Source organism: Triturus cristatus, chromosome 2_1 (genome assembly GCF_964204655.1).
Source record: "Triturus cristatus chromosome 2_1, aTriCri1.1, whole genome shotgun sequence".
NCBI classification, from domain to species: Eukaryota; Metazoa; Chordata; class Amphibia; order Caudata; family Salamandridae; genus Triturus; species Triturus cristatus.
Window position 1 is genome coordinate 833,555,993 of NC_140581.1, and position 23,356 is coordinate 833,579,348.

Sequence of the window (23,356 nt, forward strand, 5' to 3'; positions counted from 1 at the left end):
GCTTGCCTTATGATAAAAATGCACATCTGCAAACAGCTGGCCCATGTCCAAAGGCCTGCCCTTTCATTATGTAACATTTATACTCTGCACAGAGTGAAATCTGGCATCAGCTGCATGAGGGATAGAACTGCCCCCGCTCACGCCATTCAAGGGGTCTCGCGTTCAGTGTTTTGAGCAGGCCGAGACTCAGACACTGTATAGCAGGTGGCAGCGACCCAAATGATTCCCTCCCTGCCAGGAAAGGACGCCGACTGGTATTTAGGGCATGTGAATCGTCACATGGCCTCTGTAGCATTTGAACAACCCCTCCGCTGCGTCTGCCACAGAACTGAGACACCTTCTTGAAACAGGCGGCTGGAAAGTACCAGTAGGGCACCGAAAAACGTTGTTTGCTGCGAAGAGGCGCACCTATCTGCGATTAAAAAAAAACCATGTCGGACCGAAGCCCTTTCGAGACGGACATGATAACCCTGACCCGCTATGTTATGGAGAAAGGACGGCAGGCGAAGGGAACAGGAGAAATGACCCAACTACTGAACTCCATACTGACTGCCATCAAGGCCATCTCGTCGGCAGTGCGGAAGGCAGGCATTGCCCACATGTGAGTCCTCGGCTCTGCAGCAGCGAGCGCCGCACGAGACAGGTGCACATTCTGCGCATGCGCCGCGTTTTCCCACATTCCTAGCAGTTATCACAGGCTGCTACCAGAGCATTGATACAAACAATGTAAAACGATATTCGTATTTGAGGAGCGTGTACAATAAAAAAAACTGAAGTTAGGAATAATCAGTAGTAACATTGTTAGAGCTAACCAATACTTGATTGGTGAACATTGCCGGGGGTATGTGGAATTCACATCACACCTCTGAAATGCTGCACAGCGTTTTTTGCACTATTGCCCACCGCCGGTGGGTTCTTTCTTACTACATTGGTACTACATGCAGAATAAAAATAGGTTGAGGCAGCATGTGCTACATGCACTATGCGGAGTGACTTTCAGTAAAGACATTGGCGGGACAACATGTCAATCATGCAAGTCCCCAGTGCTCGCTGCGCTGCGAAGAAAAATGTACGGTTCCTGGATGGAACGCTGACTCACAGTTCTGTCCAATAGCAAGTCTGTGCACTGTCATCGGCCAAGCAAATAAAAATCTCTCATGACTAATGTTCACTACAAAATAATGTTCAACAGTAGTTTTATTTGCTGCTACCAGCATGTTGTTGGAATTTATAGGGTGGAATTTCACTGTAGTGAACCATGCACAAGGGGTGGGAAGTGGGCGGATCAAGGTATGCAAAATTGGCGGATCAAGAGGTGTGTTTTGCCTTGTCAGTTTGTGATCATGAACAGAAATGTCCCCAGACTCTCACGGAATTTCCACGGCAGCCTCTTGCTTCATGGGCCACTCTCTCCTATACCATACAATGCATCAAGCCGGAAACCCAGTGAGCCTTAGAGGGGAGTAGGACTTCCCCATGTGCTAGCAATATCTCCTTTTGCTATTCAAAAACTCAACACACAGAATACGATTTGCCTTCTAGGGAGATCTACATCACTTGGCATTCCCAGGAGTAGGGATAGTGGAGTGGGTGGGATGTGGGCCCTCAGTATATCTGTTAGCTCAGCAGTCACCTCCGTCTAGTAGGCCTGTATGTGTGAACAGCTCCAGATCATGTGTAGGTAGGTGCCTGGTGCATCTCTACCTCATAGACAATTGTTTGCACCCTCTCCTATGTGAATAACTGGGATCTAATATAGCAAACCCTGTGGAGGATTTTAAGTTGTAGGGGCCACAGGCTCATCTTGATCTCCACTTCGCAAGGGGAAGTCAGTCCTGCCCCCCAGTTAATATCACCATATTCCCTAGTGTTGAGATCCCTAATAAGTCCCAAGAGGCCATTGTTAACAGCTTTTGTAGATCTCGTATTTAGATCCTATCCACAATGGAGTAGCCAGGGTTTTTTTTATGTCCCCATCCAAATAGTTTACTTGTCCCAGTCCTCCAAGGCTCTCTTCGTAGATCTGACCAAGGTAGATCGGAATTTCTTACCAATATGTTAATCGAAGTTGGATTTGCCCTCCATGATTGACTGTTCCAGGCATGTCTCTGGGTCTCACCATGGCGCAAAGCACCACTTATTCACTGCTTGGAGCTGGTATGCACAGCAATGTGCCCTGAGATCTGGGAGGGAGATGCAGCCATTGTAGATATTGTATTGCAGGGTCCAAAGGGCTGTACGCATGGCACCTCCATCCCTTAGGAGAGTCTGTAATGTATCATCTACTTTGTTGAAAAACATATCCGGCACTGTCCATAGGGTGTTCTGTAGTGCATAGCAAACTTTTGGCTGGGTATCTATTAAAAGAGGGCTGCTCTGCCCATAAGTGAAAGAGGTAGACGTCTCCACCTGTCCATGTCCATTGCAAAGGTCTTATGATCCACTTCCACGTTTTTTTCCATGAACCTTTGATGACATTTTCTTATCTTTATTCCATAGTAACGAAAGCCTTCCTTGACAACAACCATATCCGGTGGGATAGGTATCTTCAGGGGCCAGGTGTTTATTTGGTACTGATTAGTCCCAGTTAACTTTGTATACTGCATATTTTTCAACGTTTCCGAACACCGATAACACCGCCGGCAGTGACGTGACTGGGTCGGCAAGGTACAATAAGATGTCATCCGCATATAGGGACAACTTTTCTGCCACTCCTGACATGTCCCCCTTCCCAGACTGAACTCCTCCAGGAATATTCCGTTAACTTTCACCTTGGCCATTGAAGGGGTGTAAAAAAGCTGTATCCACCAGCGTAATCTTGAGCCAAATCCCATCTTAACCAAATCGTGTAAGAGATATTGTCATTATATAGAGCTAAACACCTTCTATGTGTTCAGGGACACAATTGCCAGTAGCAGGAGTGTATCTTGATAGTAGTTCATCCAGCTATGGAACCAATGGAGGTTCCGATGTGTGGCCCAATTCGGCATGAACTAGTGTGGGTAGGACAGGCGCCAATCAAAGTGCCATCACCTTGGCTAGAATCTTCACTTCAGTGTTTAACAGTGAAATTGGCCTATAGGAGGTGCAGTTGGTGCCAGGTTTACGCTTCTTCGGTATCACCACTGTTGTTGCCTTCCACAGCTCCGGTAAGAACTCCTCCTTTTTGAGGGCTTCTGCAAACATGAAGAGGAAATGAGGGCCGAGGATTGAGGGGGGTTTCTTATAAAACTCCACCGGGATGCTGTTTGGTGCTTGTGTTTTCCCAGGTTGCATCTGGCCCACAGCTTCCACCAGTTTCTCCTGGGAGAGGTCCCTATACAGGTTTTTTTTAATATCATCTGGAGGAGTTTTGGGAGGGGCAGTTCCTCTAAGAAAGTTTTGATATCGGTATCCAAGTCTGAGGCCCTTTCGGTAAAGGTCTCAATAGTACTGAGTGAATCTATCAGTTATGTTCTCATCTGTTGGGGCCCTTGTTTGGTCTGGGTTCTAAAGTTCCGCCACCCATCTGTCTTCTGTGTCTCATCTACTAAGCCAAGCCAGCTGGCATCCTGCCTTGTCCCTCATGTTGTACAATTTCAGTTGGGATGCTAGAAATTGCTGTTGAGCTAGATCATGCATCAATGTTTGATGCTCTTGTGTCATTGCCTCTATACGATGTAGTTGCAACCAGTCCCCGGTGGCTGCATAGTCTGCCTCTGCAGTTCGGGTGTCTTGCTTCAGTATCCATGTCTTGTGCTCCTTCTGTCATTTTTTTAGGGTAATTACATTTTAAGCTCTGTCTCGAAGTTCTGCTTTATAAGTTTCCCAAGGTCACTGAGTTTCTTCTGGAACTATAACTCAGTGTCACTATGGAGCTCTTGTACTGTTTCATTATCTTGGAGGTCCCAACTGGTCAATCTCTAGTTGACGCTTCACTGCTTAGTACCAGGCCAGAATATTAGCTTGAGCGAAGCATGATCGGAGATGCATCTGGATAGGTATTCTGGTTTAACCTTATTTGGGCACTCTACCATTGGAAAGAACACATAATCCAGTTGGGAGAATGTTTTGTGGGCCCATGAGAAGAAGGAATAGTTCTTAAAAGCGAAATGTCTGTCTCTCAACACGTCCAGGAGTTCCATCAAATGCGTAAATTGTGCTAATGGTGACAATGTCTGCAAGGACTGCAGTGTAGAGAGGACCTGTCTATTTGAGCGTTCATAACGTTATTGAAGTACCCACCCACTATGTGTACATCAGCAGTCACTTCTAGCAAGATCAGGCCTAGTGCCTCGAAGACTTGTGTATGCAGTCAGGGGGAGAGTAAATGCTAAACACCAACAGGGAAGTTCTATCCCTGATACCCCTTACCTCAACAAACCTACCCAGCGGGTCATGCCACATCTGTGTCACCTGGAATGGGTGTTTTTTCTTAGTGAGGATCTCGACTCCCGTGAACCCTTTCGTATATCCGGCATGGGCTAGTACAGCTTACTTTCCTCTGCCCAGACAGGGGCAACAAATACCGGCCAGGTGAGTTTCCTGGAGCAATAGCAGGTCGGACTTGTATCTCTTTATGTAGTGCGCTACCACTCCCCTTTTGATCTTACTCAGTTGACAGTCTACAGCAGTACCATCAGCGGAGCAGTTCTAGCGTTTAACAAGTCAGTCATAGGGATGTGTGAAAGTAAGTTTCCTCGTCTATCACTCCGGGCTTTGTGGTGGGTTCAGACCCCCTGCGTCTGGGTTCACCCCATCATGGAATGGTACATGATGGTTGCAAGTGTTCTGGTGGGTACCCCTGCAGTGTTCAGTGCAAGGACTATTGATTCGCCTGGACCATGTGCAGCATTATTATCTATGTCTGTGGTGGCATCAAAAATTAACAAACAGCAGTAACGGCTGCAGCAACCAGAACCTGAACAAATGTCCCCAACACTCGGGTTAAACATGAAGCTCTCAATCAAACACCCCCCTGTCCACAATTCTACAGTGGAAGTATCTGTCATCCTGGACTCAACAGTCCCCAACAATTCAGTAAAACAAACTTACCAAGGGGGTCGCCCAACGTTCAACCCGCTTAGTCACAATCATCTCAATTAAGAATTCCTTATGTCCTCAGCCAATCCCCCACGAGTAGGGCTGGGTGACATGTCTCCACAAGCCTCCCTTCCCGCAGCCACCACCCTGTCCTTCAATCCTTTCGTACTTCAACCAGTTCATCTCCCAAGGTCGGAGACCAACGGGAATATGCTCGGTGTCGGAGGATCGCTCTGTTCGGGATCCATCCTCATTACTGATTGTAGAATCCTAGCTGCAGCAAGCATAGCATCCCTCTCAGCATAGTTGAAGAGTCGTAAGATGATTGGCCTGGGGGGAGTTTCCCCTGAGAAGGCTTTACGAGCTCCACCTCGCACCATCTTTGCCAGAATGTCTGTTGCCTCTGAGCTTCTATGCCCAGCTTTTGGAAATAGTGTCATAAAAGACAGATCCAGTGCTCGACTGCTCCACCCGGTGTTAGTCCCTGTGGTCCTGTGTAGGTATTGCCAAAGCTGGAGTTCACCTGCCGGCCAGGTAATGTGGAGCTGGTCACTGCAGGGCTCCCCATGTTCCCACCTCATGGGGATATGCCTCACCTCATGGCTAGGAGTGACCCAGGCATTCTCCTCACCTCTGCTGTGCTCAGACCTTTTGGGGTCTGCCATAGAGCCCCACCAGTCTCGCATCATTCTGCACCAGCAACTGGGCAGGCCGTTCTCAGTTGCCTTCTTGGGCCCTGTCCCTCTCTCTGCCTTAGGGACTGCACCCTGGCAGCAGGGTGGGCCTTCATCCCACTCAGGACTTTTATGAGAAGAGGAGGGGCGGCATTTAGGCAGGGACTAGCGGCGGTCTCCTCTATGCCCCTGAGCACAAGCCCCCCTACACGCTAGGTCTTATCATGAAGGGGGGGTGGAGGAAAGGCCCCGACACTAGCCCGCCAGCCCCAGCCATGGAGAGCATGATCTGCTTAGCCTGCTTCACCTTCCTGTGTCGGGTGGGGCATGAGGGGGCCAACATTCTAGAGCTGATCCTAATGGGCCGCACGGTGGTCCCCATGCCCAATCAGGACTCTTGGGGAAGGGGTGGCGGCACTTAGGCACAGCCTGGGCTGAGTCGTGAGGGCCCGGCCTGGACCACTGCCCGGCCTCCACCTTGCAGCCTTCCTGGATGGGCCCCAGATCAGGCCCAACCACCAGTGGACCAGTCCCCCAGTTTCCACAACCACTGGAGCTTCACCCAGCACGGCCCTCCAGTGGCCTTGGCTGGTGAACAGTACTTTAACCACACAGCCTCTTCTCCTCATGTCCCTCAGGCCCCCGGAGGTCCCCCGGCCCTGTGGTGAAGAAGAAAAATCCCGATCCACGCCAACACACACAGTGGCTAAGGGAGTGGGGGATTCAGGGGCCTCGATCATGGTGGATCCACAGGTGGAACCCTTCGGATTCTTGTGGACTGCAAGGGTTATAGCAGGAGTCAAAAAGGCTTGACTGCCATCTTCGGCTGGTAGGTCACAGCCCCAGCAATTGCATTTATTTTGACATTCTTTTCTGTAGAGGAAAACAGTTTAATTGTGGAAAAACTTCCCACCTCACCCCCATGAAATTTGAGGGTGTACCGTGCCCCTTCCCACCATGGGAAGGGATTTACTCCAGTACATTGCTTGAGCAAATCTCTAAACATTTCAAGGGTGAGAAAGGGCTAGAGATGAGTCTTTGAATAGCAACAAACCCAGGAGTTTACAGGCATCCACAAACTCTCAAGACAAACCTTGTCTTGAGCTATTCACTCCTATCCCTTGCAAGGTGTTTACTCAGGGCTTTAAGTGGTATGAAAAAACTGTGGGGGGGTCTCTCAAAGGGGCGTGGTCGATGAAATTAAGGGCGTGGTTTAAAAACACATAAGCTAAAAATCTGTGCTTAGCATAGTGTGCCACCCGACTGATATTTTTGCGTTTCTCTCACCGCATCTAGATATATGATACAACAAGTAACATTACACCTACAAGAAGCCAGGACTATTGGCTTTGTCAATGGTTGTTAGTTGCATAAAATAAATAAGGAACAACTATGGCTTAGCTGTATATAATTTTGAAAATGCTTCAGTTCTGAAATGATGAGACTGTGAAAGAACTATAACAAGTCTCTTTGAAGTTACATTAAAGGCACTTAAGGGTGGTCCTGCTGCAGAGTTAAGATTTTTTTTCACCCTGATGGTGAGGGCAAAAATGGAGGGCCAGAGAGGGATCCGCATCTGGACCTGCTTTTTAGGTCTCGCCTGAGCCAGCGCTTTAGCGCTGCTCTGTCGAGACTTTTAGTAAGCGGGATTTGGAAGTGCAAACTAGTGGCTTTTTGCAGGCCTCCAGCTACAGTGCATGAGCGCCGTGCGCGCGCACCATTGGTTAGCCTGCGTGATCACTTTTGCGGCTGCCTTGATGTTCTCAGTGAGCCGCGCGCCCACTGAGAACATCAAAGCGGCCGCGAAAGTGTACACCATTTGCCAGCCTGCGTGCCCCTCTCCGCCTACCCCTCTCCCTTATCCCACTTCCTGCTTGTTTCATTTACTGCTCTGGTTGCCGGCACCTGAGCAGAGCTTCGGGAAACTAGGAAAACAGAGCGCCAGCAATGCGGGAAGATTTATACTCAAGGACAGAGAGAACACAATGCCCTCAGCGCTCTTGAGAAAATCAAAACATTTTACCTAGTAAGGCCAGCAGCAATCACCCCGAGTTGTTTAAAACAGCCAGCCTGCTGAGAAGCATGAGTTATTGTCTGCAAAACAGACTCTGTCCTAAATGCCGCACACGAACCTCAATATTAACACAGTAAGTGACATATGTAGTAGGAACCGCCTGCTGAAAGAATATTCAACATATAAACATTAACAAAGCCAAAAGATGTTCGCATATAGATTTGCCACGTTTGCGTCATAATCTGCATATTTTAGCAAAAAAAATCGGTTTTTAGCCCAAGCAGTTCAAAAGTTCTTAAAATGCAGTGACACGTGTTGCCGCGCAGTAGAAACCCCTGTGGAAAGCGGGACTGGTCACCTTCCTTTTGTGTATTGCTACATATAGGTATTAAACTAGTACTAATCAAGTGCAACTAGTGCCCGGATAGTGGTACTAAGTTTAATATCAGGCATTTGCAACGCAATATGTTTCGCATTTGTTAAAGTTAGAGCTGTTGGCGTTAAAAATGGCAATGTTTGTTTTATTTGCAGTGGAGTAATAATATTTGCATAGCGCTATTGCCATTGGTATGAAAAAGCAAAAGTAAAAAACATTGTTATTTTGAATGCCAAGAGCTCTAACTTTAACAAATGTGAAATATTTGGCAGTTAGATGGCGCCCCTGGAGATCGCATTCAAAGGACAGGATTGTTCACCCGAGTCTGCAAAATAAAATACTGGCTCACTCACCTAAATGTCCCAATACGAATCGGGTGGCTAAATACACATTGGAGGCATTTGTAAAACAGCAAGGAAGTGCGTTTGAATAATTACACCTGGGATTTGAGTGTGTGTGTGTCGCATACAATAACGAATTCATAAGAAGCGAGGTCTGTTGCTTTTTAATTTTTTTGCTTTTCTGGCTGTGAAAACAAGCATTGGCATAGCCAATAGGTCTCGCCTTTGGGACCTTATAAGTGTTTAGTTATCCAGCACAATATCCTTGGTGCAACAACATCAAGTGTTGCATAGCTAAACACCTTATAAGGTCCCAAAGGCGAGTCCTATTGGCTATGCCAATGCTTGTTAGAACTGAGCACCGGCAGGACCCGACCCACTTAAAGCCCTGTGTTTACTACTACGCAAGTATACATAGCTGTGGCATACAATTCTGTACTAGTAAATGCATTTACATCTCTTGTGTTCTTTGTCGATACCAGTACGGAGAACTGCAGCCATGTTCAGCTGTTTAGGGCCGAAAATACCTTGATGAATCCAGCGTCAAGTCAGTAACTCTGTTTCAAATCAATTAATGTAAATAATGATAATAATGATGTGAACAATTTGAAAAAAACTGCCTTTGCCTTTTTTAATCACAATCTTCTTTCTTAAATTTACAGTATGCTCAGGTGTATCACAAACAGTATAATACACATGATCTTATATATAGCAATACGTATACAGCTACAGATTACCCATGGGTGTTGGTTAACAAACTAAGCTCGGAAATGGAATAACATGAATTCCTCCCGCCCTCAGCCCGCCACGATACAGGGGGAAACCCAGCCATGTGTATTACGGGTTAACGACACAACATGTAAAATCCTAAAGTGCATTGCTGGCATGTTTCCATCATTAGCTTCACACAGGCGTGCCAGATTTCACTTCTAGTGTTAATAGGGGCATATTATCAAGAAACGGCGTTACAATTATCGGCCCTTTATCGGCAGAAAACTGCAGCTAAAGTGGCGTTAATGGGCTTGATAATATGCCCTGGAGAATTCCAATAGAAGCCCATGTTCGGGTGTCAACATGGGCTTCTATTGAAATTCTCAAGGGCATATTATCAAGCGCATTATCGCCACTTTAGCCGCAGTTTTCTGCCGCTAAAGCGGCGATAATTGTAACGCCGTCCTTGATAATATGCCCCAATAATGTTTTATCCCTCTCATCCGTAGGCTGCGGTGCGGTGCGGCGCTCCTTCTGTTCAGGACTCTCCTTGTCGAGATCTCCCCCGTGTCCATTTGGTCTCGTCTCTTACCAGCCCGTGCCAGGAGCGTGGCGTGCCCTCCAGTTCATTGCAAGGTTCCTTTAAGCCACAGCCCAGGCCTAATCTATGAACCTATATTTAGGTCTGGGAAAATGACCCAGTGAATCGCTGTGAGTACAGGGTGAGCGTGAAAGTGAAGGGCGAGAATGAGGAGTGAGTTGTCTGAATGCAGGGTGCATTCCAGACACTTGAAGGAACTCAGCATGTTACTGATGGCGGCGTAGGGTTTGAGATATAAGTTAAACTATTACTATTATGGCATTAATCAGGGTTCGAGGGTGGAGGAAATAAATAATGTGCTGATCCTGCAACAAACTTCCAGTCTTATATGAGTAGGGTTGCCAGCTCATTATTTTGATGTCCCAGACGGTACAGAAAATAAGCAGTCACCCAAAGCCGTATTTTCAGTACTTATCTGTGCATACCTCGAACAGCAAATATGAATAGAAAGCACTTTTAATTTTGTTCTATGGCTGCCTGAATGATCCATGACTGATAATTAAAGGGAAGAAAGACAGAAAAGTCACATTACAAATGAATACATACTTTTATATTAATTAACTTTATTTAGTGTCAATACGATGTCTTTACGGGCTCTTTAAACAACACATGGCTGCCATTTTTCTTTTGGCAACCCTACTTTATATTCCTTTTCATTAAATGCATTCTCACACTACGGCAGTAAATGTAAAATACAAATGTAAGGAATAGGCAGAGTGGGGGTCCAGGGGTTACTGGAACAAGAAAAAAAAGTAAGCCTCAGTAACCAGTTTACAAAGGTATGTAAATATGCAAATGATCTTTAAAGACCTGTGAAAAACTCTGGCATGCTGGAGATAAGACTCCAGACACTGCCCAGCCGAGCCCACAGCAGCCCGGGCTGAGACAAACAACGGGAGGGGATGAATCCCCCTTTTAGCCCTATGGGTGTTGCGCGCCTGCACTCCAGTATATTTGTATTGCAGCGCAGTTCCACACCAAGTGGTATAAATGTGCCCGAGGTTGTGCGCATCTAAGACGATTGTCAGTAGCACCGGTATACATTCTGGCAATTATGTGGGGTGACAGGTAAGTCTGGTGTAAGTAATTTACTTGTGTGAAGCGAAATCTTACATACCCTGAAACAGTATGTACATATTCCAGAATGTTTTCCCAAATACCATCTGTGAACTTAATGTGAAGTGTGTCTTCCCATTTGCGTCTCAGCCCTTTCGTCTCTACATACGGTGTGTAGGGGTCGGGGAGTGCCAGTGTTTGCAATTGCCTAGGGTAAGTATGTACAACGGCACGAGGGACCTCACAGCCTCCTGGTTCCCAGCCAGCCCTGTCTCCCCTCTCGCTGCTAGCAGCATGTTCCATGAAAATTGACCAGTTGGCAGTTCAGTTTCTTCCCATATAGAATCAAATGTCCTTAGAATCCCCTCGGAGAACAGCACACCCACTACCACAGGCCTACATCAGTCCAAGCCTGTTTGTCATATTGTATAATTAAGCTTAGAAACCGCGTGAGGCACCACTGTCGAATTTGAGGAGTGCAAACATGTTTAATCCCCAATTTTTGGAGTATTTTTTCCAGTTAACTGTGCCGCCAGGTAATATGTTTCCATGTTGGACACTTACATTAGTCCACCATGCAAAATGCGCATCATCTCATTTATGGCCAGTGTCTTCCTCCATCCCACCCCTATCAGATCGGACAACAAGTTATTGAATTCCCTCAAAAAATTGTATTTTAATCATGGATATTGTTTTAAAGTAATACAGTAGCTGTGGCAGGATTATCATTGTAATTATGGCCACCTCACCCCCAGAGGTTCCTCTTGCTCATTTTTCAAACTCACGATACACCCAGATCCCTAGAAACTTGAAGTTGTCATATACCACAAGCATTGGGACGTCTGCTTGGTCAGTCCAATCCCTGAGCTCCCCAGCATAAACGTGGTAGAGGAGTGACTTGTACCAATTAACTCGCTAACCTGATACTACCCCAAAGTCAGACATCAAGGCCAATAAGTCAATCGTGCAAAGCCTCAGATCCCTAGGAAATAACAAAGCGTCGGTCTGGTAGAGAGGCACTATCTGTTGACTGCCCCCCTCGAACACAGTAAGCAGGCCAGTGGTTCAATTGCCAAAGCAATTATCAGGGGTGAAAGGAGGCAACACTGCCTCTCCCTCCTCTGGATCGACCATTGCTCCGATATCACCATCCCTATCTTAATGCTGGCAGGTGGGTCTGAATAAAGAAGCCACACCTATCACAAGAAATAATTCCCCATACCCAACTTTCAAAGGATCTTTAACGAGTAAAGCCACAAAAGAGTTTCAAAGGCCTTCCCTATATCCAGAGAGCCCAGCATGACACCCCTTGGCAGGTAATACTGTCTTTGCCATTATCAATTATTGTAAATATCGGGAACGAGCTAATGACAGAAAGTAAAACAAGTTTAACCAGATACAAAGAGAGAGAACATGATATTATTGGGCAGAGTTTACTTCAGGGGGCATAATTGATAGGGTGTGATCCATAGCCTCTGAATCTCCGATCAGCTCACCAGAATGTTGGGCATCAACATGTCTGTGGCAAACCGGTTCTACTGCAATTTTTAAATTCACACAGATAGAAACCTGGCTTCATGGTGAGTTCATGACATTACCTCCTTGTCCCCCTAACTTGAATTCATTACAACTTCAGGCAGTCCTACCTCTACAGACTCCACCAATCAGCACAAACATTTCCCCAACAAGAGGTCTTTCTTCTGCCTACCTCCTGTTTAATTTCTTCTTGGAGGCCTACCATTGGCCGTATGTGTAGCAGCAACTCCAACAGGGTTTTTGTTTCCTTCTTGGAGCAGTTACAAGTGCCACTGCAAAGTAGGAAGGCCCTCTGTTAAGAGTCCCACTGCCTGGGGTTTGCTTGCGCTATGGAAGCAAAGCGGTGATCATGTCGCCTGCCAGGACAGCATTCGGTAAGCTGCAGAGACTCAGGAAAGAAGCACTTTTGCTACAACTTTCCCTGTGGCTCTCAAGTAAACCTAATTGATGGGCGGTAACTTTCTCTTTCTCTTTGGGGGCATATTTATTTGTCCTCTTATAAACCATGTATGTTCGAATTTATGGGAGGTGGGTGTGGCTAGGGGGCCTTGGCACTTTCTTCCCCTGATTGGTGTATGAGTTTTTTTCTTTTTTTTTTTTTCTTTTTTGAAACCGTTTATTACAAAACTCAAAAAAATATACAAAGATGGGCCTACAACCTTCCGGCCGGCCGCTAGTAGACAAAAGGAGCATATGATACACATTGTAGAGCGTGCGTTGCGGCTGAGGAAGATGCACAGGAGTTAGCAGCGTTGATAGCCACCCCATCCGGACCCCACTGTACGGTTTCATTTTACACTGAAAAAACAACCAGAAAAAACAAACCCACAAGGCAATCCACAATCCGAAATAGCAGCATGTGCTCCCCTGAGAGGGGGACCCTACCAGTCCATAGGAGTATCAAGAAGGGGAAGAGATCAGGACTAGGGCTGGGTAAACTCAATGTCCGGAACAAGGAAGATGGGTCGGCTAAGGGGATGGGGCAGGCGACGAATCGGGCAAAAACGGCGGAGCACAAATTCCCCCTCGGTAGGCGTTCCAGGGGCCCCATACTTTCACCCATGTCCCAGGCTTACCTCTCGCCACATACACCACCTTTTCCCAAAACATGCACCAATCCATATGTTCCTTCCAGGCCGAGACAGTCGGGGACCTCTGGGATCCCCACAGTTGAGCAATATCACGCTTGGCCACCATATATCCCAGAGTCACCCACCACGTCTGTGGCGCCGAGTAGTCGGCAGGTTCCCACACATTCAACAGGCATCTCCTCGCTTCGGGTAGCAGCACCACATGCGTAACCACACGCAGGACCTCATGCACACCACGCCAGAATCGCTCCACCTCCGGGCATTCCCACAGTATATGTAGAAAGGTCCCCAAAGCGCCACACCCACGCTTACACAACCCGTCCACAGCATAACCCATACGCAGGAGCCTTGGCCCCGTCATGTAGACTCTGTGGAGTATCTTGAGCTGGACGAAGCGAAGGCGGGCCGGTATGGCCACCTCTTTCGGGGAGGCCACCGCAGAGGTCCAGTCCTCGTCGTCCAGCTCCAGTCCATCGGCAACCCAAGCCTCACGAAGGGCAGTCAGCAATCCCGAGCGGTCATTGATCAGTTTTTTGTAGATCAGTGAGATCGTGCTGTCCGGAACGTGTCCATCCAGCACTCTATCCTCCAGGGGGGAATACTCCGGGATGGATGCAACGTCCGGGAAGACGGAGCCCAGTGCATGACGGATCTGCAAATACCGAAAGTACTCCCTGTCATGCAACTGGAATTCCGTCTGCAGCATCTCGAACGTTTTAAATCCTCCCCTCGTACAGAGATCCCCCACTTTGCTGATGCCTATCATGTCCCACTTCTCAAAGCCCTTCGAGGTCCACAGGGAGCCCAACTGCTCGGACGCGTATAGTGGCGATGCCCGGGTCAAACGGTCCTTCCACCCCATCGCCACATTGGCCGCGTGCCACACTCGCACCATGACACGCGTGGGGCCGGTCAGCCGAGCGTCGGGCGCGCTGGAGTAGAGCGCTCGATAATAGTCCCCACCCGGGAGTAGCATCTTATCCATTGCGAATGCCGGGTTTAAGGCGGGCCCGTACAGGCCGTGATTAATCGCAGCCAGCTGGGAGGCCCAATAGTACCGTTTGATATCCGGGAGGGCGACCCCTCCGTCATACCATGGGAGCGTCAGCTTCGCCAGCGCGATACGTGGCCTCCCGTCCCAGAACAGGCGGCGCTGCAAACTCTCCACCTCACGGAAGTAGCGCGCTGGGACGAGGTCCATGGTGTTCTGCAAGGCGTACAAGAAACGCGGCAGAGACATCATCTTAAACAATGCCGCCCGGCCGAGCGGCGAAAGCGGCAAGCACCGCCAGCGCGTGACATCTTCCTTCAGGCGCAGGAGGGGGGGAAGCAAGTTCCGATCATACCGGGCCTCCGGGTCCAGAGTAATGAAGACACCCAGGTACCGAAATCCCCGCGGGGCGATCTGGATCGGACAGCCCCGCGGGAGAATAGGAGCCTCCCCAGAGAGAACATACACACACGATTTAGCCCAGTTGATGACAAGGCCGGAGTTACGACCAAATGAATGCAAAACATCAACCAGTACTATCAGTGATTTACGTGGGGAAGCTAGGTACAGAAGGATGTCATCAGCGTATAGGGATACGCGGTCCTCATACTCGGGGGTCCAACGGAGACCACGGATGGAAGGCTCCCACCGCAGCCACTCCGCCAGGGGCTCCAAGGCAAGCGCAAAAAGGAGCGGCGAGAAGGGGCAACCCTGCCTCGTGCCCCGGCCCAGCTCGAACGGAGCCGATACTCTACCGTTCACCACCACCTGCGCCAATGGGCCCGAATACAGCAATTTGACCCAACTGATGAACCCAGCGCCAAAGCCAAACTTCGCAAGCATCGCCCAGATGTATGGCCATTCAAGCGTGTCAAACGCCATGGTGGCGTCCAAGGACGCCAAAATGGCCGACTCCCGGATGTACTGAACACGTGCGAGCACCCCATGCAAACGCCGCAAGTTAAGGGCCGTGCTACGATGGGGAATAAAGCCGGACTGATCCTGGTGAACCAGGTCGCCCACCACGCCGACCAGCCGATTGGCCAGGACCTTGGCGAGAATTTTGGGCTCTGCGTTCAGTAGCGAAATGGGCCGATAGGATGTAACCCGGTCCCGAGGTCTCCCCTCCTTGTGGATAACCACGATTGTAGCCAGACGCTGGTCCAGCGGGAGGGAGCCCACCGAATGAGCCTCCAGGAACATCGATCGGAGATGTGGAGCCAGCGTATCCGGTCGCAACTTGTACAACTCGATGGGGAGACCATTAGGACCCATGGCCTTGACGGAAGCGACCGAGCGTATGGCAAGGGCGATTTCGTCGGAGGTTGGAGCAGCGTCCAACGACACTCTGTCCTCCTCCGAAAGGGAAGGCAGCGCGATATCCCTGAGCAGGGCACGGGAATCCTCTTCAGAGCGGGAAGACACCGGGGAATACACCCCACGGAAATAGTCCGCGAAACAGGAGACAATTTCTTCCGGCTCAGTAACACACACACCATCTGTTTTCTCAATCAGCGGGACTACACGACTCGCTCTCTCCCTTTTGTCCAGCCACGCAATCAATTTACCAGCCTTATCACCCACATCATTCAGTCTCCCCTGTTGCTCTCTACTGAGGCCCATGGCCGCCTCCGTGACGAGGGCCCTATAGGCCGCTTGCTTGAGTTGGAGGACATGTAATACGTCATCCGTCACCCCACATTCTAGGTTACTCTCCAACTCGGCTATCTCAGCTTCCACCCGGGTCACCTCCTCCCGCTCGCGCCTCCGGGTGTGGGAAATGAGGGACAGGGCCTCTCCTCGTAGTACTGTCTTGAATGCCTCCCACAGTGAGACAGCCGACGGCACGGACCCCACATTCTCGTCAAAATAGCGCTGGAGGGATTTAATCAATTCAGCGCGAATGGTGGGGTCGCGCAGGTACCAGGGATTGATCGGGACCACCCTACCCTCACCCCTCGGAAAAAGATCCAGGTGTAACAGGAGCGGGGAATGGTCCGAGATACCCCGTGCCAAATGACGCACCTCTCCCACCCTCCCAACATATGCCGCCGGGACCAGGACATAATCTAGTCGTGAGAGACTACCATGGGCCCCCGAATGGAAGGTATACTGTAACTGCGTGGGATGTTTTAAACACCAGCAATCCACCAATCCCAAGGTGTCCAATAGACCAGATAGCCACGCTTGGGCCCGGGGGAGGTCCCTAGGGGGGTGACGATCCACAGTCCCGGAAACCACCGCATTGAAATCCCCCCCCACCACCAGAATCCCCCCCGGAAGGTCAAGGAGGAGGCGCCCCAGGTCCGCAAAGGTAGTCGACTGCAGCCCCGGCGGGACGTATACTGACACAAAAACGACCACTTTGCCCTCCATCCTTCCCACCAAGACCGCGTAACGTCCCCTGTCGTCATGGAGCACCTCATCAATCTCCAACGGGAGCGAGTTCTTAACCATGATGCCCACACCCCTTGAGCCAGACGTGAAGCCCGAATGGGCCACTAGGCGATAGCCACGCCGATTCATGGCGCAGAAGGAGTTGCCAATGAGGTGTGTCTCCTGCAGAAAAACTACATCGGGCGAGATTCGCTTCAAGAACTGCAGGACCACACCTCGTTTTATCCTGTCCCCCAGTCCATTCACGTTCCAGGACAACAAAGTTAGTTCCCTACCCCCCATCGTAAACAGAAGCCACCATTTGTCCCCCGGAGAGCACTATAGAGCTAGCACAATAATACTGTTGCCTTGTGGTAAAAACGAACAACACCCCCCCATCCCTGCCCACCCGCCCCAACAAAACTCCCCCCTCCCTGCACCCCTGCATGAGCCCGAACAGCCCCCCCAACGTGCAGTGTGCCTGTCGCCCCATATATATATTAAAAACTAGCTAAACCCCCTAGAGGAGGAAGGAGAACCCCCAGTAGACCCCACACAACCTCCATAGGAGGGGAAATTATACAGACAAACGCTTAATCGAGAGCGGCATCATGTTTGTCCAGAGTGAAGCAGAATATTACCCCCTCAGTCCCGATCCAGTGTGCCGTCTCCCCCCGCCGCCCCCCCCCCGCCGCCCAGATCACGATCCCCAGACAGTCACCGGCCGCTTCGGGACGGTCAAAAAAGTGCGTGCGACCCTCTACCTCCACTCGCAGCTTGGCTGGGAAGAGCATAGCGTATTTAAGGTTCAGGTCCCGAAGACGGCGCTTGACGCCTTGGAAGCTCAGTCTCTGCTTCTGGACCGCTGGGGTGAAATCAGGATAAAAGTTCACCTCCATATTGTCAAGCTTAACCGGCCCATGCAGTCTGGAGGCTTGCAGGATAGCGTCTCTGTCCCGAAAGTTGAAAATCCGGGCAATGAGAGGCCGCGGAGGGGCTCCGACCTTCGGCCTTCCCCCGGGAACCCTGTGGGCCCGCTCCACCGCGAAGAATTTACTCAGCCCCCGTGGCTGGAGATGGGTAGCGATCAGGTCCTCCACAAATAGGTCCGCCGCCGCTTCCTCCCGTCCCTCGGGCACCCCGATGATGCGAATGTTGTTCCTCCGGGCCCGACTCTCGGAGTCCTCCAGGCGCCGATCCATAAAGGCGCTCGCCTGACTAAGCCGGCGCACCTCCTTTTGTAGTGCCGCCACCTCAGTAGTAAGGCCCGATGCGGTGTGGGCCAAAGAATCAACTCGGTCGTTGGTCTTGGAAAGATCGGCCCTCACCAGGCCAACATCCACGAGGACCGAGTCGATGTTCTGTGCCAGAGTGTCGAACCGCTGGCCCACCGAGGCCTTCATCTCGGCAATGGCGCCCATGACATCACGCAGAGTCAGATCCGTGGGCAGGTCCGGGGCATCAGGAGGGCCCTCAGGGGATTTGTGCGGTCCGCCAGGAGATCCCTTCTGGAGGGTATAGCGGTCCATACTGTTGACCTGATGGGTGGTGCCACGCCGGGTCGATTTGGTCTTTGCCCGGTCTCCATCTTGTTTCGTGGCCATGGCCACCAGTCCCCCGATCGCACCAGCCACGACGTGAAAAGCAGGCAATCAGGGCCACAAGCTCCGGGGGGGGCCACCTCAGATCGGCGGGGTGGGTCACAGCCGGCGGGCAGGCCGAGTCTCCCCGCGAGACCACACCAACACAAAGAGCTCCGCGACCCAACCCTGCAGAGACAGCAAGGGGGTGCGAAAGTGAAAGCGAAAGTGCGGGGTACGCGACTCGCCAGGCCCGGCCCGCCGCTGTTGTTCACTTTGTCACTGGGTCACCCCTCAGCGCAAATCCGGGGTCTGGCGAGGAGAAGGCCGCAGACTTCAATCGGTGCTCACTCCGGTGTCCGAGGTCCGATTTGACAACGGGAAACGGGTGCCACCTCAGCTCAGGCTCACCAACACATTCCCCTTCATCCGAGACAGGATAAATTCAGGATAGTCGTAGGAGGTTGCGGAGGTCCTCAGGAGCCTCGCACCTACGCGGCCATCTTGGTTGCGCGCTAGGCTCCTCCTCGGTGTATGTGTTTTTGACCTCGCCATGGTAGTCTCTTGATGGTCAGTATTTGTCTGATGTTGCTCAGAAGGCTCAGGAGGTGCGATAAGTGTAAACGTGTTTCTTCTGCTTCTACAGATGATGAGGATGGTCAGTCTGAAAGGAGCAGGTCCAGGGGTTCTCATTCTGTATCTCCTTTCAGTCTGATGCTGATTTCTGCTTCACAAGTTCAGCAGACGATTGAAGCAGCAGCCTCCAAGGCCTTGACGCAAAGTCTATTATTGAGAGGGGAAAAAATCCCAGGGCTGGGGAATCCAAGACCTAGTTATTCACTTCATCGAACCCTGATTCAGGGGCCTGGGTACTTCTTCCTCTGACAAATATGTGAGGGGGGAGGGATTTCATAGCTACTTAACCATAGAAGAGAGAAACTGTGGTTTTAACCCTCTCCTGCTCCAAATGACACCAACAGCCTGCTCTGCAGTATGACAGACTTGCTTCTGTTGCTCTGTCTTTTCACAAAAAGGTTAAATAATTGGGGCCTGACTCACAAAGGGCCTCCGCACTCATGGTGGAAGGCCCCCTCAATCACAGGGAAGTCTCCCCACTCAGGATGTAATCTACGCAATGAGAATTCTCATTGCGGAAATTCCGCTCCACGTGCAGAGACTCCCCCACGAATGCTGGGCCTCCGTCACGAGTGAGCAGGCCCTTTGTGAATCAGGTCCTCGATTTCCAGGCAGTGGAAGGAGGTGTCTCAGTCCATCATTCTGAGATTTCTGCCTAAAATATACTCCTTGGAAAACTCGGGGAAGATTATTACTCATCATATCAAGGTTGATGGTTATCCAGCAATCTGGGACTAATCCTTTTTCACAGACAAGGCCCAATTTCATTACCCACCAAGTCCCTTCACGCTGGGTTAGTGAATTTCCAAAACTATACCAAACTTACCAATCTCTAATTTGTAACTTCATTCTAGTATACCAATTATTGCGATGCAATCGTTTTATAGTTGACAGGGTTTGTCAAACTAATACATGGTTAAAAAATACTCATAATCTAAATGAAAATACCTCTAATAAAGACAGACTCATTTGTATATTTATAATGCTTTATCTAAATAATGTTAAATAATGCTCATCAGTACCAACATACAGTACAAACCATAGATCGTCACAAGGCAAATAACATCAGAAGAGATAAATGACAAATTCATATCAATAACAATGCATAAAGGAGTGGAAAGATGAAGAGACAAAAGTATCAGAGACAAAAATACATTTGCAAATGATTATACAAATTTAGTTTTCATTCTATGGTAACTCAAATAGGAATAGGAAATCTACTCTCTGGCCATGAGAGCAGCAAGGCCCCTCAAGAAGATTTGAAGAGGCAAAGACTGAGTCAGGAAACAGCAGACAGGAAACAGAACAGCAAAACCGACGACAACGACGATCTCCCAAACAGTCTACCCAACAGTCTGAACCCACACGAGTCTGCCTAACCCCTCCCACCAGGATCCTCAATTATACCCTAAAACCCAAATGTTCAACCCACACTTGTATCTAACGAAGGGTTATTCTACACTTGATTGGTTAAGGAAGGGGGTGTATTGTCACACCACTCTCGGCATGTCCATCTCACTAAATGTCCGATTGTTTTATTTATTCATCACGTCAGCTTTCAACCCAGGAAATATGATTCAAGACACTATCAAAATATTCTCTTCCTTCATGCCGGTTATGTTGCATAACTTGTATATCATTTGTGCCACTCGTGCCTCTCCAGAGGAAGCGTTTCCTCCGCTTGATGAATCAATTCGTCTTTTCACGCAAACGTCTTGGCAGGCACGCAGGATTCTTGAAGGACAATCCTTGTCCACCTTCCCCTTCACTTTGAAACTTTTGATTTAAAAAATGTATTCTTCTATTCCATTAACCCCATAACTTCATGCAGAGTAGAAAACCATGCTTCTATGGAAAACAAACACAGGCATTATTATTCACTTGTACTGCTTTTTTGTTACTACGCACCAACCCAGTACTACATCTATCCATGCGCAACCCATGTTAAATATTATTTTCCTAGCAAACATTAATAACGTGCACAAAAGAAGCATTAGTTCTTTTCACTTTCGTTAGTCAAAAAGCATTTTGCGGCCTACTTCAGTACTTTAGTACGTGCTTGCTCAATAGCATTTTCCCTCGCGTTAGTCTCTTTTACCACATAATTTTCACCGCACACTGTTAATAAATGTTACTGAGGGTTCAATCCGAGCAGGTTTTATTTCACGAAAACCCTGCTCCATCAATCCCCCCCTTTGATGGCGTTTTTGAGCCATCACCAAAATACCCACCAATACAAATTATCACTTTAAAAAGCAGTTGTTCTCTCTCGTTTTACCATTATTCCATCTAAGTCCTTCATGACTTCATAGTAATTTCCTTTCATATCCTCTAATTCTATCTCATCTCTCTTTCTCTTTATTGCCCTTCTTTTATTATCAAATAAATCTCTCTTGCATCTACAACACTTATAGAGCAGATAAACCATTAATATCGCCATAGCCACTGTAATGAAAGGTGTTAGTATTCTCCCGAATACACTATTTCCAAAGGTAGAAAACCAATTACCCACAGAGGAAAAACACCAAGTTTCTCCCAACCTTCAATTCAGCCAAATCTTGATGAAGATTTGTAATATTCTTAATATACCCCTCAAGACTTTTACTCTTGTCAGGGATATAAGTGCAACATTGTTGTATTTTCAACATATTGCAGACTCTAGCCTCTTTAGCCAATAACACATCAAGGGCAAGTCAATTTTGTAAAACCATAGACCTAATCGCAGCCATCTCAGTATCAATCATTAAAAACCCACCAGCAGCGTCTGCTGATAAACGATCAACCACTGTGGACAATTTTCTAATTTTATGTGAATTCAGAATAACTCCAACTGAAGGTATCAATGCTCCAAAAATATCCCCTATTATTTCAGAAAAACTCACAGCTCTCATATTACGTATTAGTCCATTCTTTACTTCATTGATTCTATGATTTTTATCCAAATGATACATTTTTGGAAATACTATGCCTAAATAACAACATCCATACCAATGTGCAGGCAACCTATAATAGGCATTCTTATCACACACATAATATATTCCTGGAAAAACAGGATCAGTTCCTCCTTTTAGTCCCCCTCCTCCTATGATTAGAAAGGTATGATCACATTCACTAGAACCAATGAAATAATTGTTATATTCAGTATTTTGTCTAAGAAAACAAAGTGCCCTCTATGTTACCAGTCTAGGGTCATGGCAGCGTAAGTGTCGCCTTTTGTATAATCTCCTCCTCTGAAAGCACATGGAGGTACATGAGACTTTTACTCAGCAGCTTTTCTCTGAAACTCTTGCCTTCTATCTTCTACCATGTTAATGAATTCTATTTCTTCAAACCGTAAACTACAAGTGAGGTTGCGTCTATGTGCATATACTGTATCTATTGACTGTGTAGTATAAAAAAAATCTCCCATATATTCTGCATTTCTAGCACTATATATTTTATTCATGTTCTTTCTAATGGGAATTTCTGAAAATAGTAAATCCATGTTAGAATAGAAATATTGCAAACTTCCCTTCTCATAAATTAAACTAGTTAGTACACTACGAGACACACCATACGTTAAAGGTAGGTGATGATAGGTCACCCCCTCTGAGACAGATAATGGTAATTGCATGCACACATAACAATCTCTCGCATCCATTGTGTCGACATACTCATACAACAACTTTGTAAAAACATTTAACGAAAAGTCATTAATTGACTTATCACGATGATAGATGCTGTCATCTTTCATCTTCTCTATATTAGTATGTGAGTTTTCTTTAAGACTTTTTAAATCAACTTTTCACTCATCACACCATTAGTATTATTTTTGTTATTTGTCACCATTAAGACAGGCACAACAACAATTAGTGTTAACCACACCAACATTAATAGTAAAATATTAAATAAGCAAGCATTAATACATCTACATTTAAAACTAAGATTTTGATATCCAGTCTCTGTTGTATTCACCATTTCTAAAAAACTTTACAAAAAAACCCAAGAAAAACTAAAAATCTATAAAAAATCTACAAGTATTATCCAAAGTAGTGCTATAAAAATCTATAAGATCTATGCAAAGTAGTGCATCCTCACATTATATGCCTTTCTTCTTTACCCCTCTTTTTCTTTTTTTTTATATCTTCTTCAGATCTCTGCTCTGATTCTCTGCAATTCTTTCAATGAATTCTCAAATTTCTGCACCTTAATTTACACAGTTCTTTTAAGGTGGTTCAAAACTGTTTCCCTCACTCTGCTCTGTACCAGCGATTTCTTTGCTCTGATCTGTGTTTTCATTTTTTTCCAACACTACATATGTCCATTCTGGAGCTGTGTATTTCTTGTTCCGAACTCTTACTCTTTTCGTTTT

The 23,356-nt window shown here is 47.9% G+C and overlaps 1 protein-coding gene across 1 annotated transcript in view; it reads left to right on the plus strand.

Annotated features, from left to right (window-relative positions):
* Positions 1-322: 322 nt before the first annotated feature.
* Positions 323-23,356, plus strand: part of LOC146865944 (fructose-1,6-bisphosphatase isozyme 2) — a 325,450-nt gene continuing 302,416 nt past the window's right edge. The window contains exon 1 of the mRNA XM_085632911.1: positions 323-601. Coding sequence (XP_085489037.1) covers positions 432-601 — 170 coding nt within the window. The 5' untranslated portion in view covers positions 323-431. The remainder of the gene's footprint in view (positions 602-23,356) is intronic.